General features: G+C 36.1%; 3 protein-coding genes across 3 annotated transcripts in view; 2 read left to right on the plus strand and 1 right to left on the minus strand.

The window, feature by feature from the left end:
• Positions 1-13178, plus strand: LOC123562250 (uncharacterized). Its single transcript, XM_053525357.1, has 7 exons — positions 1-195; positions 1251-1935; positions 2271-2446; positions 4371-4594; positions 5517-8789; positions 9046-9379; positions 9780-13178. Exons 5-7 carry the CDS (start codon positions 8392-8394, stop codon positions 10266-10268), a joined length of 1221 nt encoding a protein of 406 aa, XP_053381332.1. The 5' UTR covers positions 1-195; positions 1251-1935; positions 2271-2446; positions 4371-4594; positions 5517-8391; the 3' UTR covers positions 10269-13178.
• Positions 11367-12668, minus strand: LOC128548796 (putative nuclease HARBI1). The gene has a single exon (XM_053524273.1). The coding sequence runs from the start codon at positions 12666-12668 to the stop codon at positions 11367-11369; it is 1302 nt and encodes a 433-aa protein (XP_053380248.1).
• The window catches only part of LOC123562270 (carbohydrate sulfotransferase 15-like), a 26747-nt gene continuing 12342 nt past the window's right edge, over positions 13142-27546 (plus strand). The window contains exon 1 of the mRNA XM_053524274.1: positions 13142-13209. Within this exon, the coding sequence (XP_053380249.1) occupies positions 13142-13209 (68 nt within the window). The remainder of the gene's footprint in view (positions 13210-27546) is intronic.

Below are 27546 nucleotides of genomic sequence, written 5' to 3' on the forward strand. Positions count from 1 at the left end.
ATAGTTTACATTGACTTTAAGAATCAGACAAGTGAAACTATCTCTCTACTGAATTTTGTTCATAAAAGTGTTTTAAAAAGTTTAGATTATTTTCATGCCATATTGACGTGAAATATGACTTCTTACAGATGTTTTTTTCTAGGGACGATTTGTGTAGGATTTATAGTTGCTTATGGAATCTTTTTCGATTTAACGGTAAGTAAAAAGATATTTTTGTCTAATTGTGTTGAAAACATTCGTCATTGCCGTTCTTATAACATTTTCAAGTTAGTTTACTTATTTCAAAACTCTAATGCTTTCGTGTTTAGCATTTAATACACCTTTCTCAAAAAACTTATTTATATAACTAATGTAAATGCATGATGTGATTATTTTGCTTTTAAGAATAAATGATTTAACTGTTGTACACACATAATAAGTCTGCCGATATATTATTGTGAAAACAGAAATGTTCGCGACGGTTTAATTTTCGCTAAATTTGTGAGGTCCCTCATCTCGCGGACATTAATGCTGGTGAAAATATTTATCATTTGAGCCGTGTCATGAGAAAATCAACATAATGGGTTTGCGACCAGCATGGATCCAGACCAGCCTGCACATCCACGCAGTCTGGTCAGGATCCATGCTGTTCGCTTTTAAAGCCTATTGAAATTAGAGAAACCGTTAGCGAACAGCACGGATCCTGACCAGACTGCGCGGATGCTGGTCGCAAACCAATTATGTTGGTTTTCTCATGGCACGGCTCATTTGTATAATTAAAATTAAAAGAAATCTCGTCATTTCACAAATATTCCTCAACATATCAAATAGAAACGGTTGAAGTTACTAAATATAGATATGCTTTGTGTTTTCCTAACAACTGTAGAATAGTTTAATTTTAAGGCGAATAAACCGCATAAACGTTTAATTTGGAACTAATATAATAACTGTGTTTAATTAAACAAACATTGATATCTATGTTCCCATAGTCATTAAAACATCCATACAATGAATAGCAATCTTTACAGTTTACATTTAAAACATACTTGTATATAGGTAACGCATTTCGATATGTAACTTTTACGGACACCTGCCTTATTAAACAGTCGAAACCAGCAGGATATGTTTTTACAATCTCGAGAATATAAAACCTCGCGAACTTACGCAATAACTTAAATTCGCTAAATATTGAAGCAACGAAAATGTGTTTTTACAGTATTTTAGATTCGTGTAGTTTGATACATCTTTAGACAATTTGTTTTTATTTCAAGAAGCCAAAGGTTGATATCGACTTAAATACATCAAATATTTTCAAAGAGAGACAAAGTCAAAAGATTTCTGCTTCTACGATGCCAGCAGTTGTGAAGGTTTCTGGAACAAAGGCTTACCTTCTATCTGCAGTTTCCAAGTCAGTGTTAAACGAAAATAATAGAGAAGGTCTAAAACGAGTCACAAATGATATTGTTGTAACAGGATGGTATGCACCTGTAAAGAGTAAACCTAGGTACGGACCACTTTCTTGTTGTTTTTATCACGAGAATGGTGGCATTTCGTCAGGACCAGCAGAACGTCGGAAAAGATTTAAGGAATCCAAAAAGGATTTGTTCGATGTTTTACAGTGCGTGTGTCCTATTCAGGCCTCCAATAAGGGCCCTGTGTCAAAAGTTTCGATTGTTGAGGTCGATGATGTGTGTAATTACAATACTAGTCACTACATAGATGCGGAAGGTATTCAAAAACGTAGAATAAATGGGATAGCACTATGTGCGAAAATCATGTATGGAACATTAGATGCTAGATATTTAATAGAGTGGTTTGAAGCTCAGCGGCTGCTGGGGATAAATAAGATTTTCTGTTATATACACCACGACTTGAACAAAGAAGCTAAGAAAGTCGTGAAGTATTACCAGAAACAGAAATTTGCGAAAGCTATTCCTTTCGATGTTCCGGAAAACGGTTAGTTGAAAAGCATTGTTTTTTATCATTATTGTATTATTATTACTATTATTTCTTTTTAAACAATAAGAGCACTGATCAGCCTTTTTTCCAGTCTATTTCTATTCGGATGTTTTAACATGACAGGCTACACATTTCCCTTAAATTTATCTTCTTTAAAAATGATACCGGCACCTTAAACAAAAAGTTCAAAGAATACCAAAATTATATTTATACAAAACATTGGCAGTCAGTCTTTTCGTAATGTATTGACTGAACACTCGTGTTAGTAATCAGAAACTACTGTCAAATTCTTCATTACATAATCCAGACTAACATTAATCTGTTTTATGTAGACACGTACCCTCGTAATCTTTGGATAGGATATGATCGTGCATAGACGGACAAAGGCGTGTCCATTCTCGACTGTCAAGAACGGATGAGTGTTTACAAATATGCTGTCTACCTCGACGTCGATGAGATTCTAATACCAGAAAATACGAAATTGAGGGGTTCTATAAAGAGATATATTGTAAGTCAAAGTAATTTATATTCTGTAAACCTAGAAATGGTTTCGCGCTATTTAAGTTACATGTAGTTACTTTCGCGACCGTGTCTTCGCAAATTTATTTAGCTTGAAGGTCAATGTCACACTTGGAGGTCAAAAGTCAATAGGACTTTTTTCTTGTCCTGTGATTACTTTGTCATGCAAAACATGATTTAAATATCAGATTTAACAAATATTTCCCTTGATGGGACAACGTGTCTTGCGCAAAACCCGGGCTCTTAGCTGCAAGGTCAAGGTCACACTTGGAAGTCAAAGGCCAAAAAGGCTTTTTTCCTGTCCAGTCTATAACTCAACAATCCTTAAAGGGATTTTTATATTACTTGGCACAAATGTACAAATATTCACAACCATGAGACGGAGTGTCATGCGCAAGAACCAGGTCTCTAGGTCTAAGGTCAAGGTCATACTTAGTGGCAGAAAAAGGTCAGATTCAAGAATGACTTTGTCCGGAGCATTTCCTCTTCATGCATAGAGGGATTTTGATGTAACTTGGCACAAATTCTCACCACTATAAGTCCGATTGTCATGCACAAGAAGCAGGTCCCTAGGTCTAAAGTCAAGGTCACACTTAGAGGTCAAATGTCAAACTCAAGAATGACTTTGTCCGGAGCATTTCTTCTTCATACATGGAGGGATTTTGATGTTACTTGGTACAAATTCTCACCACCGTGAGGCACCCTTGTTTTTAGAATTACGTCCCTTTGTTTTACTATAAATAAATTATATTGTATTTTTTTTATTACTGGCCGTAGGGAAAAATCAAGACCACTTTTCACATATCTCTACCTGGTAAAGAGTTTCTTGTGTACTTATATTACATAGATCTTCTTTGGATTAATTTCCCTTTGTTGTTAAACAATTATAAATAACTTACATGATAACATTTAATAATCGACCAAAAAAAAACTCAATATGAAAACAAATGTAGGTTTTTATTATAACATAGTGTATATATAGTACATTATTGTTTATACATAATTGACAGATATCAGTTCATAATATTATACTGCAGTAGAGAAAATTAGGAGCCTTCCAGTAGGGGACTTTGCGTTGCATGACAATACTTCATTTACTTGTTATGTACTTAAGTTATTCAATTTCCCCTTTTTTGCGTCCGATGTATTCCACGAATCTTTGTAGCCGCTAAATCGCCTGTCGTCATAACAACGCGAAATATAGTGTTCGCGAACGTTTCTAGGGTTACAGTATAAGAAAATACTACTAAATCATTTTAAAATTATTCTAGCATTCGATAACACTAGATTTGATGATTTTATTATGATTTTGCAAGAACAAACCTCTGCTCACTAATTATCTGAATTTGTCTTCAAGTGGCTTTAATTTGAAAAAAAACAACATGATTTTAATAATTATTAAGCATTTTATTTCATTCTGCTCAGTGATAGAAGATGTATTGTAGTATGAAAATTTCGGTAAATTTTATTAACAAAACAGAACTGTTTCTTTCCAGATTACTTAAGCCAATAGCTTTTTTTACGATAACAGAGGAATTTTTGTGTGTTGCTATTTTTACAAAAAAGAAAATGAATTTGATATTTTCATATTGCATTTCATTTGACAAACATGTCTGTAGTGTCAGACAATATGAACCATGAAAATGAATGTTAATTATAATTTGACAAAATACTAAAAACAAGTAGTGTTATGGTGTGTGTTTGACAACTCAGGAGCAACAAATGTTTATATAGAAAAGACATGGTGCTTACACTGTTAGAAAAGTAAATGGAATTAATTTTGCGTAGTGGTTTTTAAATTAATTCTTTTTGCTCTTTTGCAAAGCTGGTGTAAATTGTTCAAATATAAACGTAAAGACCGACTTTTCATTTTATATGTTATTAATTTTACCTATTTTACATTCATTTTTAAGCCAGCAATTTTAGAGTCTAGCAGCAGATTGGCTGGAGTGCACTTCAAAACAGTAATACATATAAAGTCTTGGGATGAAACCGATCCAACTCATCCTTTGTTCATTGGAAGACATGCTAACAGTACCCTCCCAATGTGGGACAGGTCGAAATTAGCCTTCAGACCAGACAGAATTATTCCTGCTTCGTGTAAGGCACATAATTGCCATACAAAGCCTGGATATGTGTAAGTTTGTTCACCTTCAATAAAATGTTACTGGATTACGTATGATCCTTATCTGATTGGCAATTTATGTAAGCATGCCAAACACAGATGAAAAGGCTGTATACATATATATAGCGTTGCAAAATGTTTTCTTAGGTAGGCATCCGGTTTTTTTGCAGACATCACAACTTTTGCAAAACCAGATTTAAACTTTTCCTGATACTGCACTGGGTTGCAAACCTAATACAGCTCTTGCCTTGGTGCAATATTATATTTCTACGAGATAGTGAATATCCAGGATCCAGAGTCTGGTCATTTGTCAATAAACAATGAATAATTAAAGATAAACGCTTAAATGTCATGAAATAAAAAGAAAATACTAGTATGTTTGTTGTAAAGATAACACCAAAACATCTTTCACTCGTGAATACTAGATGTGAATTTTTTACTCGTGGCTCCATCATTCGTAAATATGTTGTATCTGGGATTCACTTGATGAAAGTAAATTCGAAACACTGAAACGAATGAAAATCCTGTCTATGTCTTAGACTGGTTGTCTTTATTTGTGTGCACGTGTATGTGTGTGTGTGTGTGTGTTTGTGGTGTGCACGTCTGCGTGCTGTAGTTTCGTTTTGGGAGGCTGCGATTTTGGTACGTGGCATTACCTGTTTGATATTTGTCTTTGTTTTTTTACATTTATTGTTCTCACGACGTTTTATTATGTTTATTGCATCATTTATGACAAAATTATGCTACGTAAACTTGATCTGTCATGCACAAGTATTTAATGCTGTTTTTTGTTCTATGTCGTCATCGTTTGACAGATATTTATGGTTAAATAATGTGGTGACAAAGAAATAAACAAGTGGCAGGAACGGTGGGAAAATAATTCTACCATACCAATTGAGTCTTATATCAAGTTTTAATTTTGTATTAACTTCAGATCCAAGCGTTTATCGGATGAGACGGCTGTTATCCACCATTTTCGGTCTTGTCTACCCGCATGGGAAAGACTTGCAGGAAAAAAGACAATTGAAGGGAAAGGAAAGAAGTTAAATTTCAGTCGTTCAAAGGAAAATTTATCTTGTAGTTTTAAAAGGCACAGATCAAAAGCAATAGCGGATCTAGCGCAAAAATTAAAAGATGATGTAGTGAAGGTCCGTTCTTATTTGAACATCAATTAGTGAAAAGGCGAGATTATCACGCAAACAAACATTTTTCATCATTCGAATGCGTTTTAGAGGTTCATCAATAAGACAGTCTGGTTATTATAATATATACATGATTGCATTTCTTTAAATATATCGGAGTCAAAATGAATTCGGTGGACAAAAAAAAAAAAAAAAAAAGACGCTGGAAAAATAAACCCGCTGTAAATGGGTAGGTAAAGATTTTTATTTATTTCAGTTGATATAAAGCCAATCTTTACAATTCAACTCGGCAGTTTTGTTAAGGAGGTAGGTTACCTTCGTATTTGTATGTGCGCATGTCCAACCGGAAGCCAACGTGACGATTTACGACGACGTTTACGACAACTAAATGTGTTTGTATATTCATTCTTCTGAAAACAATTCATGGACCTGTCTTCGATCTGATGCTTTATGGTTTAATAATGCAGAAATAATAAATAAATTGCCGCAGAAACGCTTCAAAACAATGTTGCCTTAAAATGACGTCATTGGCGTCATGACGTTACCTGTCAGTTACCGCGCAAAATTAATAGTTTTTATCTTGAAAGTATAAATCTGTGCATTTTTTTTATTTTAACTATTTTCAAATAACCATTATTTGCTGAAATATTTTTTATGAGTCTTTTGCTCTGATTAAAAATCTATATTTTGCTTCTTTTATGTAGTTATATTGAAATGTTATGCGGAATGTAAGAAAATGGATGATGGTAACCAATGTTATTTGGAAAATAGTTGGGTGAAAGGTTACTTGTTACGGCCATTTTCAAATAAAAAATCTAGCAGTTTGATTTGTAATACCTATTTTTCAGGTTTCGTTGATAATTTGTTACTTAATATATACTAAAACTAAGATCTAAAATTGTTCAAAGTTCGGTAGAAAATTATGGTTCTTGAATTAAATTGATGTTACCATGGAAATAAAGCCCGTGACCTATGTATCTAAATGTAAAATTCAAAAGCGTTGACACTGGTCTATTTAAGAAACAGGGCTTCGGCTTTTTATTTTCATTTCAACAATATCCATGAGAATAATAGCAGCATGCTGAACGATTCTCCATGAAAAATGCCAGACGAGGGGTACTGCTGTAAGTATTCTAAGCTGTGAAATTTGTTTGAATAAATGCAAATAACACGAAAATATAACTTACGTTAGAAATAATATGTTTTATAGCTACATTAACTAGAAAGATAATCTTATTCAATATTTTTTTATAAGAAATTACGACAAAACGCAAGATATAAGCTATTTTAAACATCTCTGTTGCCATGGTTACTTTAAACTTTAAGAAAAATAGGGTACCATGTAAAGTGCTTGGTATTTTGCTAATAATATTACCCAAATATTCGATGTTGGTCATTAACAGAATGGCACTGAAGCCGTCGAAAAACCATATTTTTATACATAGTTGTTTAAAAATGAGAGAAAATGCGTTACCATGGAAACACGAGCCCCGCGACATATACATTTTAAGCTTTTATTAGAAAGATAACGTGCACACTAGTAAAATTATCAATTATGCAGACTTCTACGGATATCAATGAAACTAAAGTACACTGAAAAGTGTTAAATATCCGTATTTTCCTTCTTCTTTCAATATGAAATACTTTTGGAGGGTCATGTTCTTCAAACCTGGATAAAAATTAAACTTGAAGGGACAGAGACAAACGAAATTGAGATTGTAGCAGTTAAAACTTCATATTACACGAAATACAAAAAAGTGCCACGGTTCAACTAATTTGAATTTACCCTTGTAACAAGGTAACCTACCTCCTTAAGGAATAGACATGACTTACATTTCCAATTTCTGGTCAGAAAACTATTGTTAAATTTACATAAATTCCCTAACAATTTCTTCATTTAAAATAATCTGACAAAATTCCAAAGTTTTACGCAAAGATCTTTGTTAGTGAACAATCTGTGAATACTTTAATCATTTGGTCTAACAGATGTATATTTTTGGAGCATCTGTGTGACATTTCAAGGTTCTACGTTCTTTCTGAGAAAAAAAATATTACCCATTAAACATGTACAGCTAAAAAAAATATGACTGTCGAACATGTCGCTGAACCTAGCTTTTGACTTTTATGGACTATCCATTACACCCCAGTTACACACAACCATCGGTGATTGATCGGGGTTTTTTTAGGAGTGAACCGATGACAACGTATTTAACATCGATATCACCTATTGGTCACCTGTTTTCCACCTATCAACTGCTATTGGGAAAAGATAAGTTATATCGGTGAAAAAATACCGATTGGAATTTTTAAACATGTTTAAAATTCTCGATCGGTGAAATTATTTTACAAATTGCCGATTGACAACCTGTCTACAACCGATATCACCGATGAGCCACCGATAGGCAACCGATCAACAAATACTTACCACCGATAGAAGAAAGATGAAAATCAAAATGCGACATTTCGTCGGTTTTGATCGGTGGTTAATAGGGATTCAATCTGTGATCAATCGATTGCCGCCATCGTGTCATCGGTGGGTTTAATTTGTAAGTGGCCAGTCGGTATTCATACGTACTCATCGGCTGTTATATAGGCCGTCGCCAGTAGTTTTGCTCCAGTTTCTGTAGTAGTTAAATCCGCGCCACATTGGACTGAAATTCTCTGACAATGCCTGTAAAAAAGAAATTTAAGAAATCCGACAAAGGCAAGACCCCCATGACTGCCTCTGATGAGGTCCCACAGATCACGAAAAGATCCATCGTCAGGGGAAGAGCTTGTTGCCACGGTACCAGTAGTACAGTCGGTGCTGAAGACGGAAGCGGTAGTGGCGGATCCAAGCAGCAGCATTCCCCAGAGAACTGCTCAATGGATGTCCTTGAACCTCGTAACGTCTCTCCTATGATGAGTGGGAATGATTCTACAGTAGTTGGCAAAGAACCCTGCGATTCTGTTCATGACGATGCCTCTGATGTTCATGACAGTGCGGATGGTGGAGAGACACAGGAAGACGTCACTCAGAACACCAAACCCAAGTCAAAGACCAAGAAGCCCAGGAATCGCATAGTGTTAGTAGCATTTCATGCACTTCAGTAATATTTAATTGATTTAAAAAAATAAAACTGATTCATTGTAATTAATTTTAAATTAATTTTTAAGAAATGTGTCAACTCCTACCATTTTTTCATTCATGTTAAGCTCGTGGATTGCTTAATCATTCCATTAAGAAATTATGTCGAGCCCGTGTTGAATAATGACGGAAAATGCATGTTTTCTCATCCTATGTAATTATTTTCAAATGCTTTGTTTGTTATGTACTTTCAGTATCATCTCCGAGGAAGATCAGGACAAGATTCGTGAGTTCTTGTTAGCCAATGACTTCCTGTACAACAAACAAAGAGACCAATGGAGGGATACACAATCCAGGGAGAGGAAATGGGAGGAGCTGAGCGAACTTATAGTCCGTGATGCCAAGGATATCAAACAGTGGTATCAGTCCACAAGGTCCAAGCTGAGTGAAATCAAGAACAAGAAGGTCACTCCATCTGGGAGTGGTTTTGAAGTAGATGGAGTCACTGACAAGGCCAGGAGACTGTGGGAACGTTTCCAATTTCTCCTTCCGCACATAGGTGCAGTGAAATCCCGAACTGTTTGCAGCGTAAGTGAAACAATTTATTTTCAGTACAAGTTATTAAATATAAAGCATAAACATTATTTTAACGTGTACCTTTTTTTATTTCACATTTGTTTTCAGTTTCCAACATTGTTTTTAAACGTTTGCTTTTTTGTTTATGTTGGGTTTTACGTGACTTCGACAGTATTTCAGTCATTGCGCGACGCCCGGCTAATAACAAGACAGACAACTTGGTGGAACCACTGACCTACCGCAAGTCAGCCGGAAGGCTTTCTCACAAAACGATGTTCACCCCTTGCGAGGCTCGAACCCACATGGCAGAGAGACCAAGGGATTGTCGGATACCATACCACTGGGCGCCACACACGTCCCCTGTTTTTAAATTAACATACCACTAAAAAGTGCTGTCTTTAATGTTTTACAGATAAAGCAGAAACGAGCAGCCAGACTTCACGTCCAACTTCATGACCTTGATGACGAGGGCCAGACTAACCGAGTTGTCTCCACACAAGAAGCCGAAGAGGACGTCTCTGCAGCGGATGCTTCGTTAGAGCGACCAAATAGTACTCCTCCTATCTCTGCGTCTTCAGACCCTGCCACATACACACGACCTCCACTTGTGCGTGACCCTAAGAAAGCCAAGGTAGTCGATACAGCGCCTGATGAGGGTATTCAGGCTCTTGTCCGTTGTAGTCAGCAGCTAATGTTGGTAGGAGACACTTTGGCAAAGTACCTCCGACCAGAGAGTACCGCCCAGGAGCGTCAGAGGCAACACTTTGCCGACATGAGTGCGAACATTCTTAGACAGCTGCCTGAGGACCTGTACATGGAGGCATCAAACCGCATTTGGACTGTTCTGCAAGATGTCCAGCGAAAAGCCCATGCACGCAGTGACACACAATCTCCGCCCTAACCTCAAGCTCCAGTTACAGGCAGATCCATGCCATACCAGCAACCACAGTGGCAGCCTGATCCCTCAGAGTGGACCAGCAACCCACCTCCAACCAGCGTGTGGGGTTCCATGGGGTGCGATTATATTCGCCAAACACACCCAGGTTACCTCCAGGGACAGTCACAGTCACAGGAACAGTCAGCTCCCCGACAAACCTTGCCTGAGGACATTTTCACAGCTAGCATGGTAACAGCTGGTATCCCTGTCTCCTCACAGCCTGAGGAGGGCTCGGAAGACCTTTAAATAAATGACAACATGAGGACAGGAAGTCCAACAGAAGTGCAGTTTTGTTTGTTTGTAGTACTTTTTAATGTTTAAACGACTGTTTGTGTAATTGGTGGTGTAACTGCATTTATGGAACACTGTTTAATTTGCTTTTCACGTAACAATATATTTGTTTCAATTAAACTGAGGTACAGACAGTATAAATTTATCTGTTTATTTGGCCCCTGGTTTTTATAATAGTTCCCCATTTAATCACAAATCAATAACACAATTGTAAAATTTAGGTGTTTGTATTCACCACTATTGGTTGTCTGTGTTGATCTAGATTGTTTTTTCATAACCTCATAACAAAATTAATGCACGCTCGATGACGTTTCGTTGTTCTGCTGGAAAAACGTGACTTGAAAATAGCGTTGTAACATACCATATTGTTTTATTATTCACTATAATTACTGCTAAATTATAAGAAATGGAGATTTTTTTTTTAGTTTCCATCGAGGTATGAAAAAACCCTAATCACATTTTCTAAGAAACCGCTTCGCGGTTTTCATAGTATGTGACCAGTTTCTTTTTCATACCTCGATGAAAACATAAAGATGTTATCTTCATTCCTTAATTAAATAAGTGTAGCTCAGGTCAAATGATATTAAAATCTATGAACAAAATAAATGGCAAATTGTGTTTTTATTATCAAAATCAAGTAGCACAAAACAGTTTCAGCTGTTAACTTACAAACAAAACAGTACAAAATTATAAAAGATCTCTACAATCAAATGTCATTTCAGGTATGAATATTGCTTATGTCCTGTCATCTCATTATAAACTGTCTTGCGGCTAGTTTACCATTCTGTCTTGCCAAGGCACAGACCCTGCTGCACTATTAAAGTACTTGGATAAGTATTCCCTCTGCTGTTTGGCGTCGGTTGCGTCACGATTATGGCCCCTTACTTGCTGGATTGCAGTCAGCATCTCATCCGTTCTCCAGGCTCCAGGAACAAGGTTATGCTGGTCATCCTCTTGGTCCAGTTGAGCTTGTTGTAGGCCGGGATACCTTATCCTCATTAGATTGTGCAAGCACACACACGATTCAACTATGGTTGCAACAATTTCCGGTGTTTGTTGCATAGTTGTGAGAAGCACTCTGAATCTGGCCGCCAGGATGCCAAATGCATTTTCGACCACTCTTCTTCCTCTAGATAGCCGGTAATTGGTTATGAGCTTCTCCCTTTCCAGGCCGCGTCTTCCAAAGGGCTTCATCAAATAGGTCCTTAACCCAAAAGCATCGTCGCCAAGAATGAAGTAAGGCATATCACGGTCATCGTTTGGAAGAGGTTCTGGAGGTGGTAAGCCAATGGTTCCATCTTCTAGCATCTCATTGAGCTCTGAATTGTTATATATCTGGGCATCTGACATGTGCCCATGACCTCCGACGTCTATCCACAGAAACCTGTAGTTGGCATCAACAAGAGCCATCAGCACAATTGAGAAAAATCCCTTATAGTTGTAATATTCAGAGCCGGATCTGCGGGGCTTCCTCAAAGCAATGTGTTTACCGTCAAGAGCTCCACATGCATGAGGAACATTCCACCTCCTTTCAAACTCTTCAGCTATGGGCCTCCATTCTTCAGGTGTATTGGGGATAGGGATGACCTCTTCGCTGTATGATTGTACTATAGCCTCGCAGACTTCTGGGATAAAGAGGGAAATTGTTGTCCTAGCCACCCTGAAATCATAAGAGAGGGAAGGGTATGAATCCCCTGCTGCTAGGTGCCGTAGTGTTACCGCCAGCTTCAATCCGGGATCTAGGGCTTTTCTCCAGTGGGTGTCCGACTTCTGAAGTCTGGGCGTGAGGCGTTGCAGAAGCTCGTCGAACATTTCCGGTGTCATCCTCATATAGTTCTTGAAGGAGCTGGTGTCCCCTTCCCGCAACTCTGCAAGAATGGTGCTATACTGTCCAAATTGAAGCCTTCTCTCCTGGGTTAACCAGGGCCTGGTCCACCATCTCCTTTGTCTCCTTCGGCGGCGTCTATGAACAGCTATGGGCTGCTGAACGAGTTGAATAGCATGTCTGACATTGAGAATTGCCTGCTGCTGCAACATGACACCAAATTGCTGGATGGCTCTGCCATTCTCCATGATGTTATTCGGTCAAGTACTCAACTGCAAATGATTCATCGGTTCTCATCACTTAAACTTGTTGTTTTAATAAAAGAACCGACAGCAACCTATATGAAGAGATTTGCAAGCTATTAATTACCGATATCGCCGATCGTACAAAGATAACCACATATGAATCACCGGCCATATCAGATGGAAAGTGTTTAACCACTGATGACTAGCTATCAAACACCGATTAATCAGCGGTGCGCCCGATTTAGCTCAGATTAGCTCCGATTTACAAACGATAAAAACCGATAGTATTTTAGCATTTTTATCGATGAAAACATCCTTATCACCGATCCAACACCGTTTGAGTAACTTTCGGCCACCTACCAGCAACACATGAAACGTTTTTTAACAGATTGGACAGTTGTCCATCACCGATGGCCGATTACACAGAAAACCAGAACTAAACTCACGCATGACAACCGATCAAAACAGCGAGTAAAATGACCGATTGGGGACCGACCTTGTGTGTAACTGGGCCATTAACTCCGATGTCTATATGCATATCTTTGTATGTAAAACGTATTATTGGTAGTGATTACTATAATAGATCAAAATCTAATCTGCAATAAAAGTGACTCTTGTATTTCAAGCGGCTTTGTCCAATATTACTGTAATCCTTCGAACCCTGATTTTTTTTAGCTCACCTGTCACATAGTGACAAGGTGAGCTTTTGTGATCACCCTTCGTCCGTCGTCCGTCGTCCGTCCGTGCGTGCGTCCGTGCGTCCGTCCGTCAACAATTTCTTGTCTGCACGATAGTGGTTTCATTTATGATTTTATTTTAACCAAACTTGCACACAACTTGTATCACCATAAGATCTCGATTTCTTTCTTGAACTGGCCAGATCTCATTATGGGTTCCAGAGTTATGGCCCCTGAAAGGGCCAAAATTAGCTATTTTGACATTGTCTGCACAATAGCAGCTTTATTTATGACTTGATTTTTACCAAACTTGCACACAACTTGTATCACCATAAGTTCACGGTTTCTTTCTGGACCTGGCCAGTTCCCATTATGGGCTCTAGAGTTATGGCCCCTGAAAGGGCCAAAATTAGCTATTTTGAGCTTGTCTGCACAATAGCAGCTTTATTTATGATTTGATTTTTACCGAACTTGCACACAACTTGTATCACCATAAGATTTTGGTTCCTTTCTGGAACCGGCCAGATCCCATAATGGATTCCAGAGTTATGGCCCCTGAAAGGCCCAAAATTAGCTACTTTGACCCTGGTCTACACAATAGCAGCTTTATTTATGACTTGATTTTTACCAAACTTGCACACAACTTGTATCACCATAAGATCTCGATTTCTTTCTTGAACTGGCCAGATCTCATTATGGGTTCCAGAGTTATGGCCCCTGAAAGGGCCAAAATTAGCTATTTTGACATTGTCTGCACAACAGCAGCTTTATTTATGATTTGATTTTTACCAAACTTGCACACAACTTGTATCACCATAAGTTCACGGTTTCTTTCTGGACCTGGCCAGTTCCCATTATGGGCTCTAGCGTTATGGCCCCTGAAAGGGCCAAAATTAGCTATTTTGAGCTTGTCTGCACAATAGCAGCTTTATTTATGATTTGATTTTTACCGAACTTGCACACAACTTGTATCACCATAAGATTTTGGTTCCTTTCTGGAACCGGCCAGATCCCATAATGGGTTCCAGAGTTATGGCCCCTGAAAGGCCCAAAATTAGCTACTTTGACCTTGTCTACACAATAGCAGCTTTATTTATGACTTGATTTTTACCAAACTTGCACACAACTTGTATCATTATAAGATCTTGGATCCTTTCTGGAACTGGCAAGATTCCTTTATGGGTTCAAGAGTTATGGCCCCTGAAGGGGTCAAAATTAGCTATTTTGACCTTGTCTGCACAATAGCAGCATCATTTATGATTTGATTTTAACCAAACTTTAACAAAACATGTGTCACCATAAGATCTTGGTTCGTTTCTTGAACCGGCCAGATCCCATAATGGGTTCCAGAGTTATGGGCCCTGATAGAGCCGGAATTAGCTATTTTGACCTTGTCTGCACAATAGCAGCTTCATTTATGATTTGAATTTAATCAAACTTGCACAAAACTTATGACGCCAAAAGATCTTGTTTCCATTCTTGAACTGGCCAGATCCCATAATGGGTTACAGAGTTATGGCCCCTGATAGAGCCGTAATTAGCTATTTTGACCTTGTCTGCACAATAGCAGCTTCATTTATGATTTGAATTTAATCAAACTTGCATAAAACTTGTGTCACCAAAAGATCTTGGTTCCATTCTTGAACCGGCCAGATCCCATAATGGGTTCCAGAGTTATGGCCCCTGAGAGGTCCAAAATTGGCTATTTTGACCTTGTCTGCACAATAGTAGCTTCATTTATGATTTGATTTTAACCAAACTTGCACACAACTTGTATCACCATAAGATCTCAATTCTTTTTTATACGCCCGCAGGGACGTATTATGTTATCGCCTCGGTGTCCGTCTGTCTGTCTGTGTGTTGGTTAGCAATTTCCCTTCCGCTCTGTAACTCTTGAACCCCTTGATGGATTTCAGAGGAACCTGACACAAATGTTCACTCATTGAAAGGATATGCAGAGCGCATGTTTCGGATGGCTAAATTCAATGTCAAGGTCACACTTAGGGGTCAAAGGTCATATGACTTTGTTTTATGTGAATATTGCTCTGCATTTGCGTTGCATTGCAGTGCTCTTGTTTTTATTTGGCAGCTCCTTCTTTTGTTCGCTTACAATATTTTTTTATTACTTCCCTTTTACGTTACTATAAATAGCTTATTTAGTAACTTTTTTATTATTGGCCGTAGAGAAAAACTGAGACCACTTTTCTGTTGTACAACATGGATGGTACCTCCAATTTTTAGGTGTATTTTGACATATCTGTACCATGTATGAATTTTTTCTTTTAGTTTTTGGTTAAAGCAATGGTACTCAGGTGAGCGATATAGGGCCATCATGGCCCTCTTGTTTACCAAGCACTCGATTAAATGCCATTTCTTCAATATACGACGGTACTATAAAAGTTTTGTTTAGTTTGTTGAGTTTCCAGTAACACTGTTATAATGGCATTTCCGATGTGCCACTCTGGACTACTTAAGAAAGTACTTTTACCGCGGTTTTTGCAAGTGTATATGATAACTTCTGGAAGTCAATCCTTTGAATAACTTTGAATATAAATTAAATTTAATTTATAATGTCATACATTTAATATTACAATTTAATTCATACATATGCCAAGATGACTGAATCATATCTTAATGCATTTCTGCCGTAAATATTGATATTTCATCTCACGTATTTTGTAAAAGAAACTGTTTTTCGTGTAGTTTAACTCTTTATTTGAGTGAACGTGCAACAAATTATGTACATGTATAATCTCGTCGTATGTTTTATAAATCCACAAATGCAGTAATAACAATTATACAGTTACATATTTTTTTACAGTAATTATTTTTGGTTCGTTTACCAGAGACCAACCCCTCGTTCATTGCTGTAGATGTTAGACTATTTTTGTTGTTAATAGGGAGGGCGCAGATCTACGTATCACATGATCGTGAGTTCGATCCCCGGGCGGGTGACGATTTGATAAAAGACATTTTGTCTTAAATCATTCGTTCTCCACCTGTTCTTATCTGATTCATATGGAAAAGTTGGCAGTTACTTGCGGAAAAAAGGTTTGTACTGTTAATACTGTTGAAAAACGCCGTTAAACCCAAAATAAACAAACAAAAAACAAAACAAAACAACAAAGAAAACAATAACTTTGAACCCTTCTTTGACAAGCACTTCTGATTGTCTGTATACAATATCCTGAAACAACACACTACGTAATAGTATTTAGACATGACTCATAGAGCACTGAACAAATGTTGAAACTACAATTCATTTATAGCGTAAACCAAGTGATTAAACCCTTGATATTAAAATAGAGAAAAGTGGAAACTTCACAGGTCGCTCAACACGACAAAAACGAAAATGTTGCAGGCTCGGTTTGATTGAGCCTGTTCATTGACGGTAGTGGAAATGCATGCTACCGTCCACGCCCTCTAGCCCCTGTTTGAACAGAACTCAACATTTACACTTGCTAAAAGTACAAAAATTTAGAGACATCCGCAGATGTATTCAAACGGCGGTGAACATGGAACCTTCAATGATACACGTGTTGATGCGTGTAATTCCATGAAGAGCGGCGTTTGGTCCCCAGATAAAGTAAAGGGTTTGCCCCAAACGAGAAAACAATGGGCAGAACTAAACAAACTGGAATTTAGGAAGGGGATCTGAGGCTATGGAGCCTGCGTATCACAGGAACTGTCAAAAGACAAAATTAAAAAGCAGGCACCATATCCAAGGGGTGATTATACAATACCCAAGGCTATGAAAGCGGGAGTATTGGAACTACCAAGGCCGAAATGGTCATGTTGAGAAACTAAACAGTACCAATAACACGACATAAAAGTCGTGCTGAACGATCTGAGAAGATCGAAATTTAACAGCCCTGATTGAATGTACGGGGAGACTTTTTACGGCCGCCACAGGGCACAAACAACGCTGCTGTGAGAATAAAATAGAGAAAAGTGGAAACTTCACAGTCCGCTCAACACGACAAAAACGAAAATGTTGCAGGCTCGGTTTGATTGAGCCTGTTCATGGACGGTAGTCGAAATGCATGCTACCGTCCACGCCCTCTAGCCCCGAGTTGAGCAGAACTCAACATTTACACATGCTAAAAGTACAAAAATTTAGAGACACCCACAGATGTATTCAAACGGCGGTGAACATGGAACCTTCAATGATACACGTGTTGAGGCGTGTAATTCCATGAAGAGCGGCGTTTGGTCCCCAGATAAAGTAAATGGTTTGCCCCAAACGAGAAAACAATGGGCAGAACTGAACAAACTGGAATTTAGGAAGGGGATCTGAGGTTATGGAAGGCTTAGCAATACTTGTAAACCAGCTACTTAATCGATTCCTAATTTTTCTATTCTAGAGTCCCCCAGGAAAGGCCACATTAGTACAAGTTAAAATGGCATGTATTACAAAGTCAGGCTCCGGACAAGAAATACTGCTTTTTCCAACCTTTGGGCCATACCAAATTGATTTGTCGTTCGTCGGAACTACCGCATCAATAATTTCATTCCCGAGAAAAAGAAAAAAAATTCACCCGCCCGCACGTACATAAAAATCGCCGAAAAAAAAATTTTTTTTCTGATTACGCGGTCCGGAATGATAACGGTAAACAGGTTTTATCGCTGTTTTAATGCGTCAAAGTGATATTGATCGGAATCCATGCGTTCGTAATACATGTAGCTGATGACACAAACTCAAAAAGTCAGGAATTATGGTGTTGTTCATCATTTTTTTAAATCTGAAGTGTCTGTGCTACTGCCACACATGGCCTTCGATGTGCCGGTAGGTGAGGGAAGTAGGCACGTTCACGATTTTTTAAATTAACAGTGAAAAAAACAAACCCCGCTTGAAAGACGGGCAGGGCCCAAACGGGGTTCAAATTAAAAATTTATTGGTTTAAACATAAAAATTATTGTTCAGAAAAATTTTTAAAACCCAATTTTTTTATCTTGGGGTTTTGTTAAAAAACTTTAAAAACAGAGCCAAAGCCAGTGCTTTCTTGAAAAAAAAGTTTTTTTTCACAAATCCTAAATGACCATCACATTAATTGCCCCTGGGACCCAAATCGTTTTAAAACGTAACTTCTTTATTACGGCGTCAGATATTCTTAAAAAATACATATTTTCATTTTTAAAAATGTTTAGCTTTTCAAATAAGTTTGTAATATAAAAAATAATTTCTGTCGTTTTGAAACCCCCCAATTTTCCCCTTTTTAAAAAAATTTTAAAATTGGGCTGTAAAATTGATTGAAAGAAAAAAACAAAAAAAAAAGGGGGCCTTCCCCCCAACTCAAAATTTTTTGGGGTCAACCCAAAGCACAACAAAAAACACTTTTAAAGAGGGGGCCATTTTGGGGGATCATTTTTTTTGCCCGGGTTCGGTTATCATTTTTGACTGAAATTTAAAAACCCTCCCAAAAAAATTTAAAGCAAGCTTATCTTTTAAAGAAATTTTTCCCAAAGGATTCGACAATGTAAAAGCATTTGGGTGCCCAACCCCTTTTTGGCCCTCTTTGGTCAACGTTTTAAATTCTTTCCCCTCAACCCTACCGTTTGGGTTTCACTGGGAACAAAGTTGCCTGTGCCCGAAGCCATCTAACGGGTTTTTTTTGAAGATATGTTTTTCCCATTTGGGGTGCCGGGTTTTTTTAAAAATTTATTCCTCTTTCCTCTGCCTTTAAATGGGCACGTTTTTCAGATTAATGTAGAACAATAAAAATTAAAAATAAGACACTCACCCCCCAGTAATTAAAAAACCCAAAATAAAAACAAAGTGTTAAATTAGTTTTAGCAAAAAATTTACTTGCAAAACCTTCATGTGGGCTTTAAAAAACAGAAAAGTTTATCTACTGTCTTAGTCAACTGAAAAATGTTAAATTTTTCTGTGTTTTTCCTTTAAAAAAATTTTAATTTTTCCATGTATAATCATAACTAAAAAAAAAAAAATCCCCCTCGCCCCCATGTAAAAGCAAACCCGCCTCGAAAAAATAAAAATTTGGAAAAGAAAAAAACGCTCGCTCGCCCCCATTTTTTTTTTGGAAATTTTTCGAAAAAAATATTAATCAATTTGGTAGGGCCCCTTGAAAATGTGAAGATATTTAACAGTTGGCCCGTGCATTTAGAAATTACGACCCGGACCAAAATACGTTAACTAAATAAAAGCCTAGAAAACCGATTTTTGGGGCAAAAATTGGTCCTTGGATGTAATTTTACGGGCCCAGAAAAGGGATTTGCAGACAAACTGAAAAAGGGCCAACCAGAATTACTTTTTTGCCCAATGGGGAAATCTTATAAAAGTATCTGTTTACTGATTGCGTTTTTATACGAAAAGGAATGCAGAAAAAAACGACAAAAAAAAATTGCAAAAACAAATGGGTTAAAAATATCCAAAACTACACAAGAAGGGACCCATTGGGGCAATATAGCATAACGGTTTTTAAAAAATGCATCATTGTATTCTCGATACCCCAATACCCTAGTTAAAAAGACTGTCTATTCAAAAAACCACTGGCCGTTTTCAAACAGTCTTTATTTTTTTCACCCATACATTTTTTAACGGTTTTTTTATCGTTTAGACAGAACTAAAAAGGGGGAAAAATTTCACAAATTGCTCAAAAAGATCCCAATTTGTTCACAAATCATTAAAATTTTTCACAGTTTGGAAACAAAAAAAAAATTTTGCGAAAAAATTAAAAATGTTTTAGTTTTTCAGACTGAAAAAATTTTTTTTTTTCAAATAAATATAAAAATCGTTTTCCGCCGGAAGTTAAAAAAATGAAAACCCATATCTACAAAAGACCCGTTGACATTTAAATTTCAAAAATTTCACGTTTTTTTCTTCAGGGGTTTTCACGTTTTTTCCAAACTTCATAAAATTCACGAATTAAACGATTTCTGCTTCCGGGTTTTTCCACGATTCCACTTCATGAATTCACAAATTTTTCACAAAAAACCCTTCACGATTTCTTGATTCACGTTTTTCATGTTTTCCCCGTTTTCCCTTGTTTTACGATTTCCCCCTTAAATGAATTACGATTTCTGCTCCTAAATTCACGTTTTCCCCATTTCTTGAATTCACTTTTTAAAAATTTTCAACTTTCATGAATTCCCGTTTTCCCAACTTCCCAAATTTTCCTCGATTTCAAAAATTTTCCCACTTCTTGAATTCACGATTTCCCCCTTCACAATTCACAAATTCCACCCCAGGGAAAATTCACGATCTCACAATTTAAATTTATGAATTCACGTTTTTCCCCCATTGTGAAATGTAAATTTCGTGAAGTGGAAAACGTGAAATCGTGAATTCAGAAGGGGAAATTGTGAATTCGTGAATTTTAAATCTGAATTCATGAAGGGGAAAATCTGAAATCATGAAATCTTTGAAACCCGTGAAATAAAGAAATCGTGGAAGTTTTTTGTAAATTTTCTGGGAATTAAATGAAGTAGAAATGTGAAATCGTAAATTCATAAAGGGTAAAAATTTCGTGCAATCAGGAAGCAAAAAAATCGTGAATTCGGGAATTCAAAAGGGGAAAATTCGTGAAATCAGGAAGCGAAATCGTAAAATAATGAATTTGGGGAAATTCCCCCCAGGGTTTCCTTTGGGTAAAATTTCCACCCCTAATTAAAACCCAAAAAAATTGCAAGGATTGCTTAAATCAGTAGAAAAAAATAAAACATTTCAAACCTCCCCATTTACAAGGGGTTTTTTTTTTCCAGGGGTTTTTTTGTTTTTGTCTGGCGAGCGGCGGGGAACCCGGGTTACCCCAGTGGATGTTTCCCCAACCCCCTGGGTTTTTTTAAAAAGAACCGTGGCCATGAACGGAAAAATTAAACTTACCCTTTTCCCAATCGCGCATTTCTATCTAAAACACGCAGTTTGGAAAAGGGTGAACAAATGGTTAGGGAACAAGTTTTTTAATTTAAATTTTCCTTTGGGTGTTACGGGTCACATTTCTTCAATTTTTCTTTTTCTTGAGAAAGGGTCCGTAGTTTTAGTTTTTCAACGTTACAAAAAAAAACTTTTTTAAAAATTTCCCCCAATTAAAGTTCCGTCTAGATTCAAAACAGTTTATTGGCTGATGTAAAAATTTGGTATGCAGTCGTTTTTTTTAACTACACATAACGCTAAAATTTTTAAATTTTGAAACAAAAATTTGTGCAAAAAATTTTTTAATAAATTTGTACCATTTTAAAAAAATTCAAACTCGATCAAAGAGGGAATTTCATTCATCATTTCAAAGTTTTTATAAAAATTGAATATTTTCCCTTCTGGTTTTTTTTGTTTACATTTCGCCTTAAAAGGCCCACTGCTGGACCTCTAAAACATTTTTTCCCTGTAACTTTTAACCAAGCAAAAATATGTGCAGTTTCCCTGAAATATAAAAAAAGGGAAACAATTTTGACTGATGCAAGATGTATGAAAAATTCCCACTTTTCAATTTCCCTTGAAAATTCCAATTTTTTTCAAAACTGCGCGTTTAGGGTGAGAAATGTACGATTGAAAGGGGTTTTGTGAAATTTTCCCCCGTTCTGCCCAAATGGTTCTTATAGAATCCCAAAGGGTATGGTATAAAATGTACGAGGCTTTTTTTTTCTGGTCTAGTGCCAGGGGTCTGGGATTTATTTATTTTAAACACCCAAATAGAAATGAAACATTTGCGCGGGTTTGAATGTTTGCCCCTTACCCCAAATCTCTTCATTTGGTTTTAAAAATCATCAGTGGCTTTTTCAGTCCTGAAATTTGATTGGGACCGGGGCTTTTTTTTCTTTTTAAAAGAAAACTTGATTTCGAGGAAAAAAACAAATTAAAGGGTTTTTAAAATTAAATCGGGAACAGTTAATTTTTTTCCCATCTCGAACCCGCAGGAGACAAGTTCGCATTTAAATCATAAGTGGGACGTTTTTAAAATTGAACTAATAAAACATCACAGTAAAACCCAAAAACCAATAATAAAATGCGCCAAGCAGTACATTGAGATACGTGATTTTTCCGCAGGAAAAGAAAAAGAAAAAGTAAAAACGCACATTTACCTCAAATTTTTAAATTTTTTTATTGAAACAGAATGGATATCTTTTTATTTGTATCCCCCATTTGTAAGACTGTGGGTTTCTCTGATGTTCTTCCTTTTGTTTTTGAATATGATATGGAAAATGAAAAACCTTTTACTGATTACCCGTACAGTTTTTTTGGTTTATATTTTTTCTTTCTGTACAAGCATTTTCGGAACCGGGCCTTTTAAAAGGTAAACAAATTGTAACTTTTTTTTCTTTTCCCTTCATAACAGACAAAAATTTAGTGGGTTTGGGTTTTAAAAAGTTACATTTGAAAAAAGTATAAAAGTTGGAAATTGTTATTTGTTTATTGTCGTGTTGGGGGCACTTAAACCAAAAGAAAATTAGTTTGCGGGTTTTATTTTCACTTTAAGGTTTCGTCTCCAAAGCTTTTTTTTAGGATTTAACGTCGCACCGACAACACTATATTCTATGGCATTTTCCAGCTTTAATGGTAAAGGGAAAATACCCCGGTCCCCCTACGTGATTTAAATTTCTTAAAGTGGGGGCCACCTGGGTAAAAACCCCGACCTTCCGTAAGCCGCTTGTTTGGCTTTCCCCACATGAAAAAATTTCAACGCCCCCGAGTGAGGCTTAAAACACACCTCGATGAGGGGCAAGTGATTTGAAGTCAGCGACCTTAACCACTCGGCTACGGAGGCCCCCTACTGAAACAAAACACGCCTGGACTATCCAATACTAGTAAATAGGATTTTAGAACGTTACTTAAAAAAAAAAAACAAAAATTTTTCTATTGGGTTTTAAAAAAATAAATTTTTGTGTTCCCCGGGGGGGTTTTCTATACAAGGGTACACTGAAACCTTTTAATTTACTTTTCTTTCAATTAATATAAAAAAGTTAATTTTTTATTATAATTTCTCTTTTTTGTTTGCATTCGCACATTTAAATTTGTCTTTAAAATTGACATGTAGCTTTCTCGACAATGCCCAACAACAAACGCGTTTTTTATTAAAATTGATTCAATGTTTTTAACCCCCATTTATATAAGCTGTTGCAATAATTTTTTAAACTTTCTCACTGATATAAAGTAATAAAAAAGTTAAAAAAAATACCAAAATTTTATTCTTTGGGCCCCTCTATATAAATATAAAAAAGAAATCTTTTAAAAATTTTTTGGGTTTCAAGTCTGTTTAAAACTGCCCAAAAAAAATCAGACCTGTAAGTTTTTTACGCTAGTTTTTTTTAACATTTAAACCCTTAAAAAACCAAAAACAAATTAAAACGGGTTTCCCCCTTTCAGTAGGGAAATACGGCAAAAAGACATTGACCTGGTTTAAAAACCCTGTGGAAAATTTTTTACACATAATTAGAGGGGTCGCAAGGGGGTTTGTTTTTTTAAAATAAACCCTGCATTTGAAAAGGGTTTCGATAATATTAAGTTGTTTTTCTTTTTAAAATTTTCTGAATTTTCTATCCCGGTGGGAAAGTACTTTTTTTCTGTTCGGAGGGAAAAAAAAGAAAACAATTAATCATTTCCCCCAGTTTAGTATTGTGTAACCCCTTTAGTCCCCCCCAATTTAGAAAGAATAGTTTTTAAAGTCAGAAGGTTTTTTCTAAGGTTTACGGAGTTTAAAGGCCAGCTTGTAATTACAAAAAACTTTCAAAAATCATACTCAGTCAAGTGTGACTTATTAAAAATTTAAAATAATTTTCCCTTTTCAAGAGAAAGGAATTAAAAAAAACAAAAATAATCATTTTTATAATTAAGCTTTGGGACATTTGTTTTTCCGTTTGTAGGGTTTGAAAAAATTAAAAAAATTTTTTATCAGGCAAGCGTTGGTTTTGTCTTTTTTAAAACATTGCGTTTGGGTTTTTTTGGGTTTTTTTTTTGTCGTTTTTAAAAAAAAAAAGATTGTGTCAACATTGGTAGTGTACAATGAAACCCCGTACTTTTATTCACTGTTGTTATAAATTTTTTGGGGCCTTTGGGGGGAAGTTCCCTTTAATATATAATGGTATAGGATTTCGCTTAAAAATTTTAGGGACAACACTTCTTTTAAGCGTAGTCAAGCGCATTATATTCGTTCTTCGACTTTGGGCTAAGTGTTTTTTTTTATTTTTTGTCCTTTCGGAATCGTCCATTCAATTTTTTAGGGGGAATTTCGCTTAACCAGTGTTTGTGGACCTTTAAGGTTTTACCCAAGGGGTCATTTTCTCATTAAACAGGGCGGGAAAACCCAGTTTTGCTGTTCTTTTAATTTTTCTTGATTGCGTTTTATTTTCTTTAAAAGAAAATTTCCCACAAAACAGGAAAAACCTGTCTTTAAAGACCCCCTTGGGGGAAACCAAAAAGTGGTCTTTTTTGGAAGGTGGGCCCTTTTTTCGCAGGGTTTAAAAAAAAACTGTCCGTGTTAAAAAGGGAAACAAAACATGTGGTCTTTGAGTATGGTGGCTTTGTTCAGAGGTGGGGATTTAACACAAATTTTTAAATGTATTTTTTAAATAAAAAAACCCGTTTCGTGAAATTTTTTGTTAATCTAAACATTGAGCCGATTTAAAGTTTATCAAAAACACAGTTTCACTTAAAGGGTATGCTAGAATTCCCCCGTTTTATGAGATGGGCGAAAATTTTCCCCAATAAAAAATTTCTTTAAACCCTTTGGGTATTGAAAGGGCAAAATCTAAGAAACAAACAAAAGCAATTTAAAAAACATAGGTCACCGATTCGAAAAAGAAATTTTTCTCCCTTTAAAACGCATTTTTTTGGGGGGAAAATGGCCCTTTTCAAGGGCAAAAACTCTTTTTCGAATTTCCCGGGGACCATGATTTTTTTTTGCTTTTTTTTTTTTTCCCTTTTTGATTGTCCTTCAATATCCAAAAATTTGAAAAAACTGTTATTGGGAAAAAATTTTTGCCCCAAATTCTAGCATTTCGCCTTTTTTTGACTTGGATGTAAGGAAAAGTTTTCAATTTTTCTTTTCCTCAGAAACCCCAGATTCAATTTAACCCCAAATCTTTTATTTTTTTTTTTTCTTGGCTGAAATTTCCCGTGCTTCAAAAAAAAAGGGGTATTCTTTCCCGATTTAATTATCTTTGACAACCCTCACCTTTGGGCTGAGTTCTTAGTCTAAATTCCATGCTTTAAAAAATATTCTTACAGAATATACTTATTTTTGTGTGGCGGTTGTAAAACGTGACCCGCACGTGGAATCAATGTTATGTTTCTTTTTTTATTTTGGTTTTAAAAAATTTAAGGAATCCATTCTAAGTTCCCTGGTTAACAAAGATGGGGGCGTGTCATTTCCCTTGCCTCTCTTGATCAGACACAGCCAAACCGAGTCTGCTTTGGTTTTCCTTGGTTGCCTTTCCTTGCTTCCAGGGGATCATATTACATATTTCAATTACTGTCAAAACAGCAATCTTTAACTGTTGTGTGGCGGCTATTAAATTCTGGCAGTCCTCTAAATTAGTTTTTTTTCTGTTTTTTTTTTCTTGTCCTTTAGGATCATAAAAAGTTATTCAATATGGGTATTTGACTTCCGGTGCTAGAGGGCGTGTGCTTACATCTAAATTTGCGCTTTAGAAAAGTGTTCAGTAAAGTACAAAATTTTCCCCCTCATGTCAAGCAACGGCTTTTTAAAGGAACCCCAATTTTTTTTCTGATACTGATAATGTTTAAGTTATGAATTTTAATACCCCCCCCCCCCCCCCCCACACACACACACACAAATCCCGAAACAGACTATTATATGAAAGTTAAAAAACACCTGTAGGTAATTTTTAGACGGGTTTTCTTTAAGGAAAAATTTTCAGCGTGCCATATTTTCCACAAAAATTTTTTTTTGCTGTAAATTTTTGACATTGTTCAGTTTGACTTTAAATACAAAAGTAGTGGGTAAAGATATGTACGCATTTTTACCCCAACCAAAAAACTATATTAAACCTATTAACAGCATATTCAACCCGCCAAAAATTGGGGTTTTTTTTTTCTTCTTTATTTCATTTAAAATTAAATATCCCTTTAAATGCCCCTAATCGCATTAAACCCGTACAAAACCCAAAGACCCCAAAAGAATAACAAGTTACATAAAAATATTTCCCACCCACTTTTCCCAATTTCTTTTCCCTATTACACAAAATCGAACTTATTCAACATGTGTTAATAAAGGGTTTTGGATTAAACTATTACTTCGTTTTGTCAAGTAGTAGAAATTTTCTTTCCTAAAATTTCAAAACCCCATATTTCCCGGAAAATTTTTGGAAAACTTTGTTGTATAGTAGGTTGTAGGTATTCGAATCAAATCAAAACTTTGTTCTGTCCCCGGGGGTTACCAAATTTTTTTTTGCTACACCATGCCCTTTTTACAAGGAAAAATTTTCCCTATAGTCAACCCCCCCTCAAAAGGAAATCTTAAAAAGCATATTGCTGTCGATTTTAGAGGGTTATTCATGCACAAAATTTATGGGAAAAATTTTTTGGGAAAACCTGAAAAAGTATTTAAAAGGGTATCAAAGAAGCACATATTTTTTTTTTTAGGCCTTTTTCAGCATTAAAAACCTTGGTTTAATTTTTTTGCTATAATTTGCGAGGTCCCATATTCACGAAAGTTAATCCTCGCATAATTTTTCACCCTAATAGTATAATTCTAATTCAAACAGGATACCATTATTTTTTAAAATTTTGCGAAAAATTAAACCTCGCGAATAAACATAAATTTAAATTAGTGAAATTTTTTACCCCGCGAAAATGTGCGTTTTTCAAATATTTTTTTCTTTCAATTTTCCCGTGGATCAATTATTTGCCCAAAACAAAAGCAAAAAAAGGAAAAAAGACGGGGGAAGTTAAAAATAGAAAAAAAAATTAACTTTTAAAATACCAGGAAAACCGGGAAGCTTTAAATTCTTAGAATGTATTAATTTTTAAAAATAAGTCAAATATTTTGTTTTATTTTAGCTTAATTTAGATTAAACTCCCGTACTATCAATTTATTTTTAGACCCTTTTTTTTTGTACAAATGTCAAAAAAGGTTTAAAAAAACCCCCCGCTTGCTCATAGGTAAGATCGTTGGTTTACGGTTTAGGGGGTTTGCGGGTGATTTCCCCAGGGGCATGTTCTCCCTGATAATTTTATTTAACGAAATTGTGTCTGAAAACTTAGTTTTCCCCTCTGATTCATGGGGGGGAAA

Source organism: Mercenaria mercenaria, chromosome 15 (assembly GCF_021730395.1).
Source record: "Mercenaria mercenaria strain notata chromosome 15, MADL_Memer_1, whole genome shotgun sequence".
In the NCBI taxonomy this organism is placed as follows: Eukaryota; Metazoa; Mollusca; class Bivalvia; order Venerida; family Veneridae; genus Mercenaria; species Mercenaria mercenaria.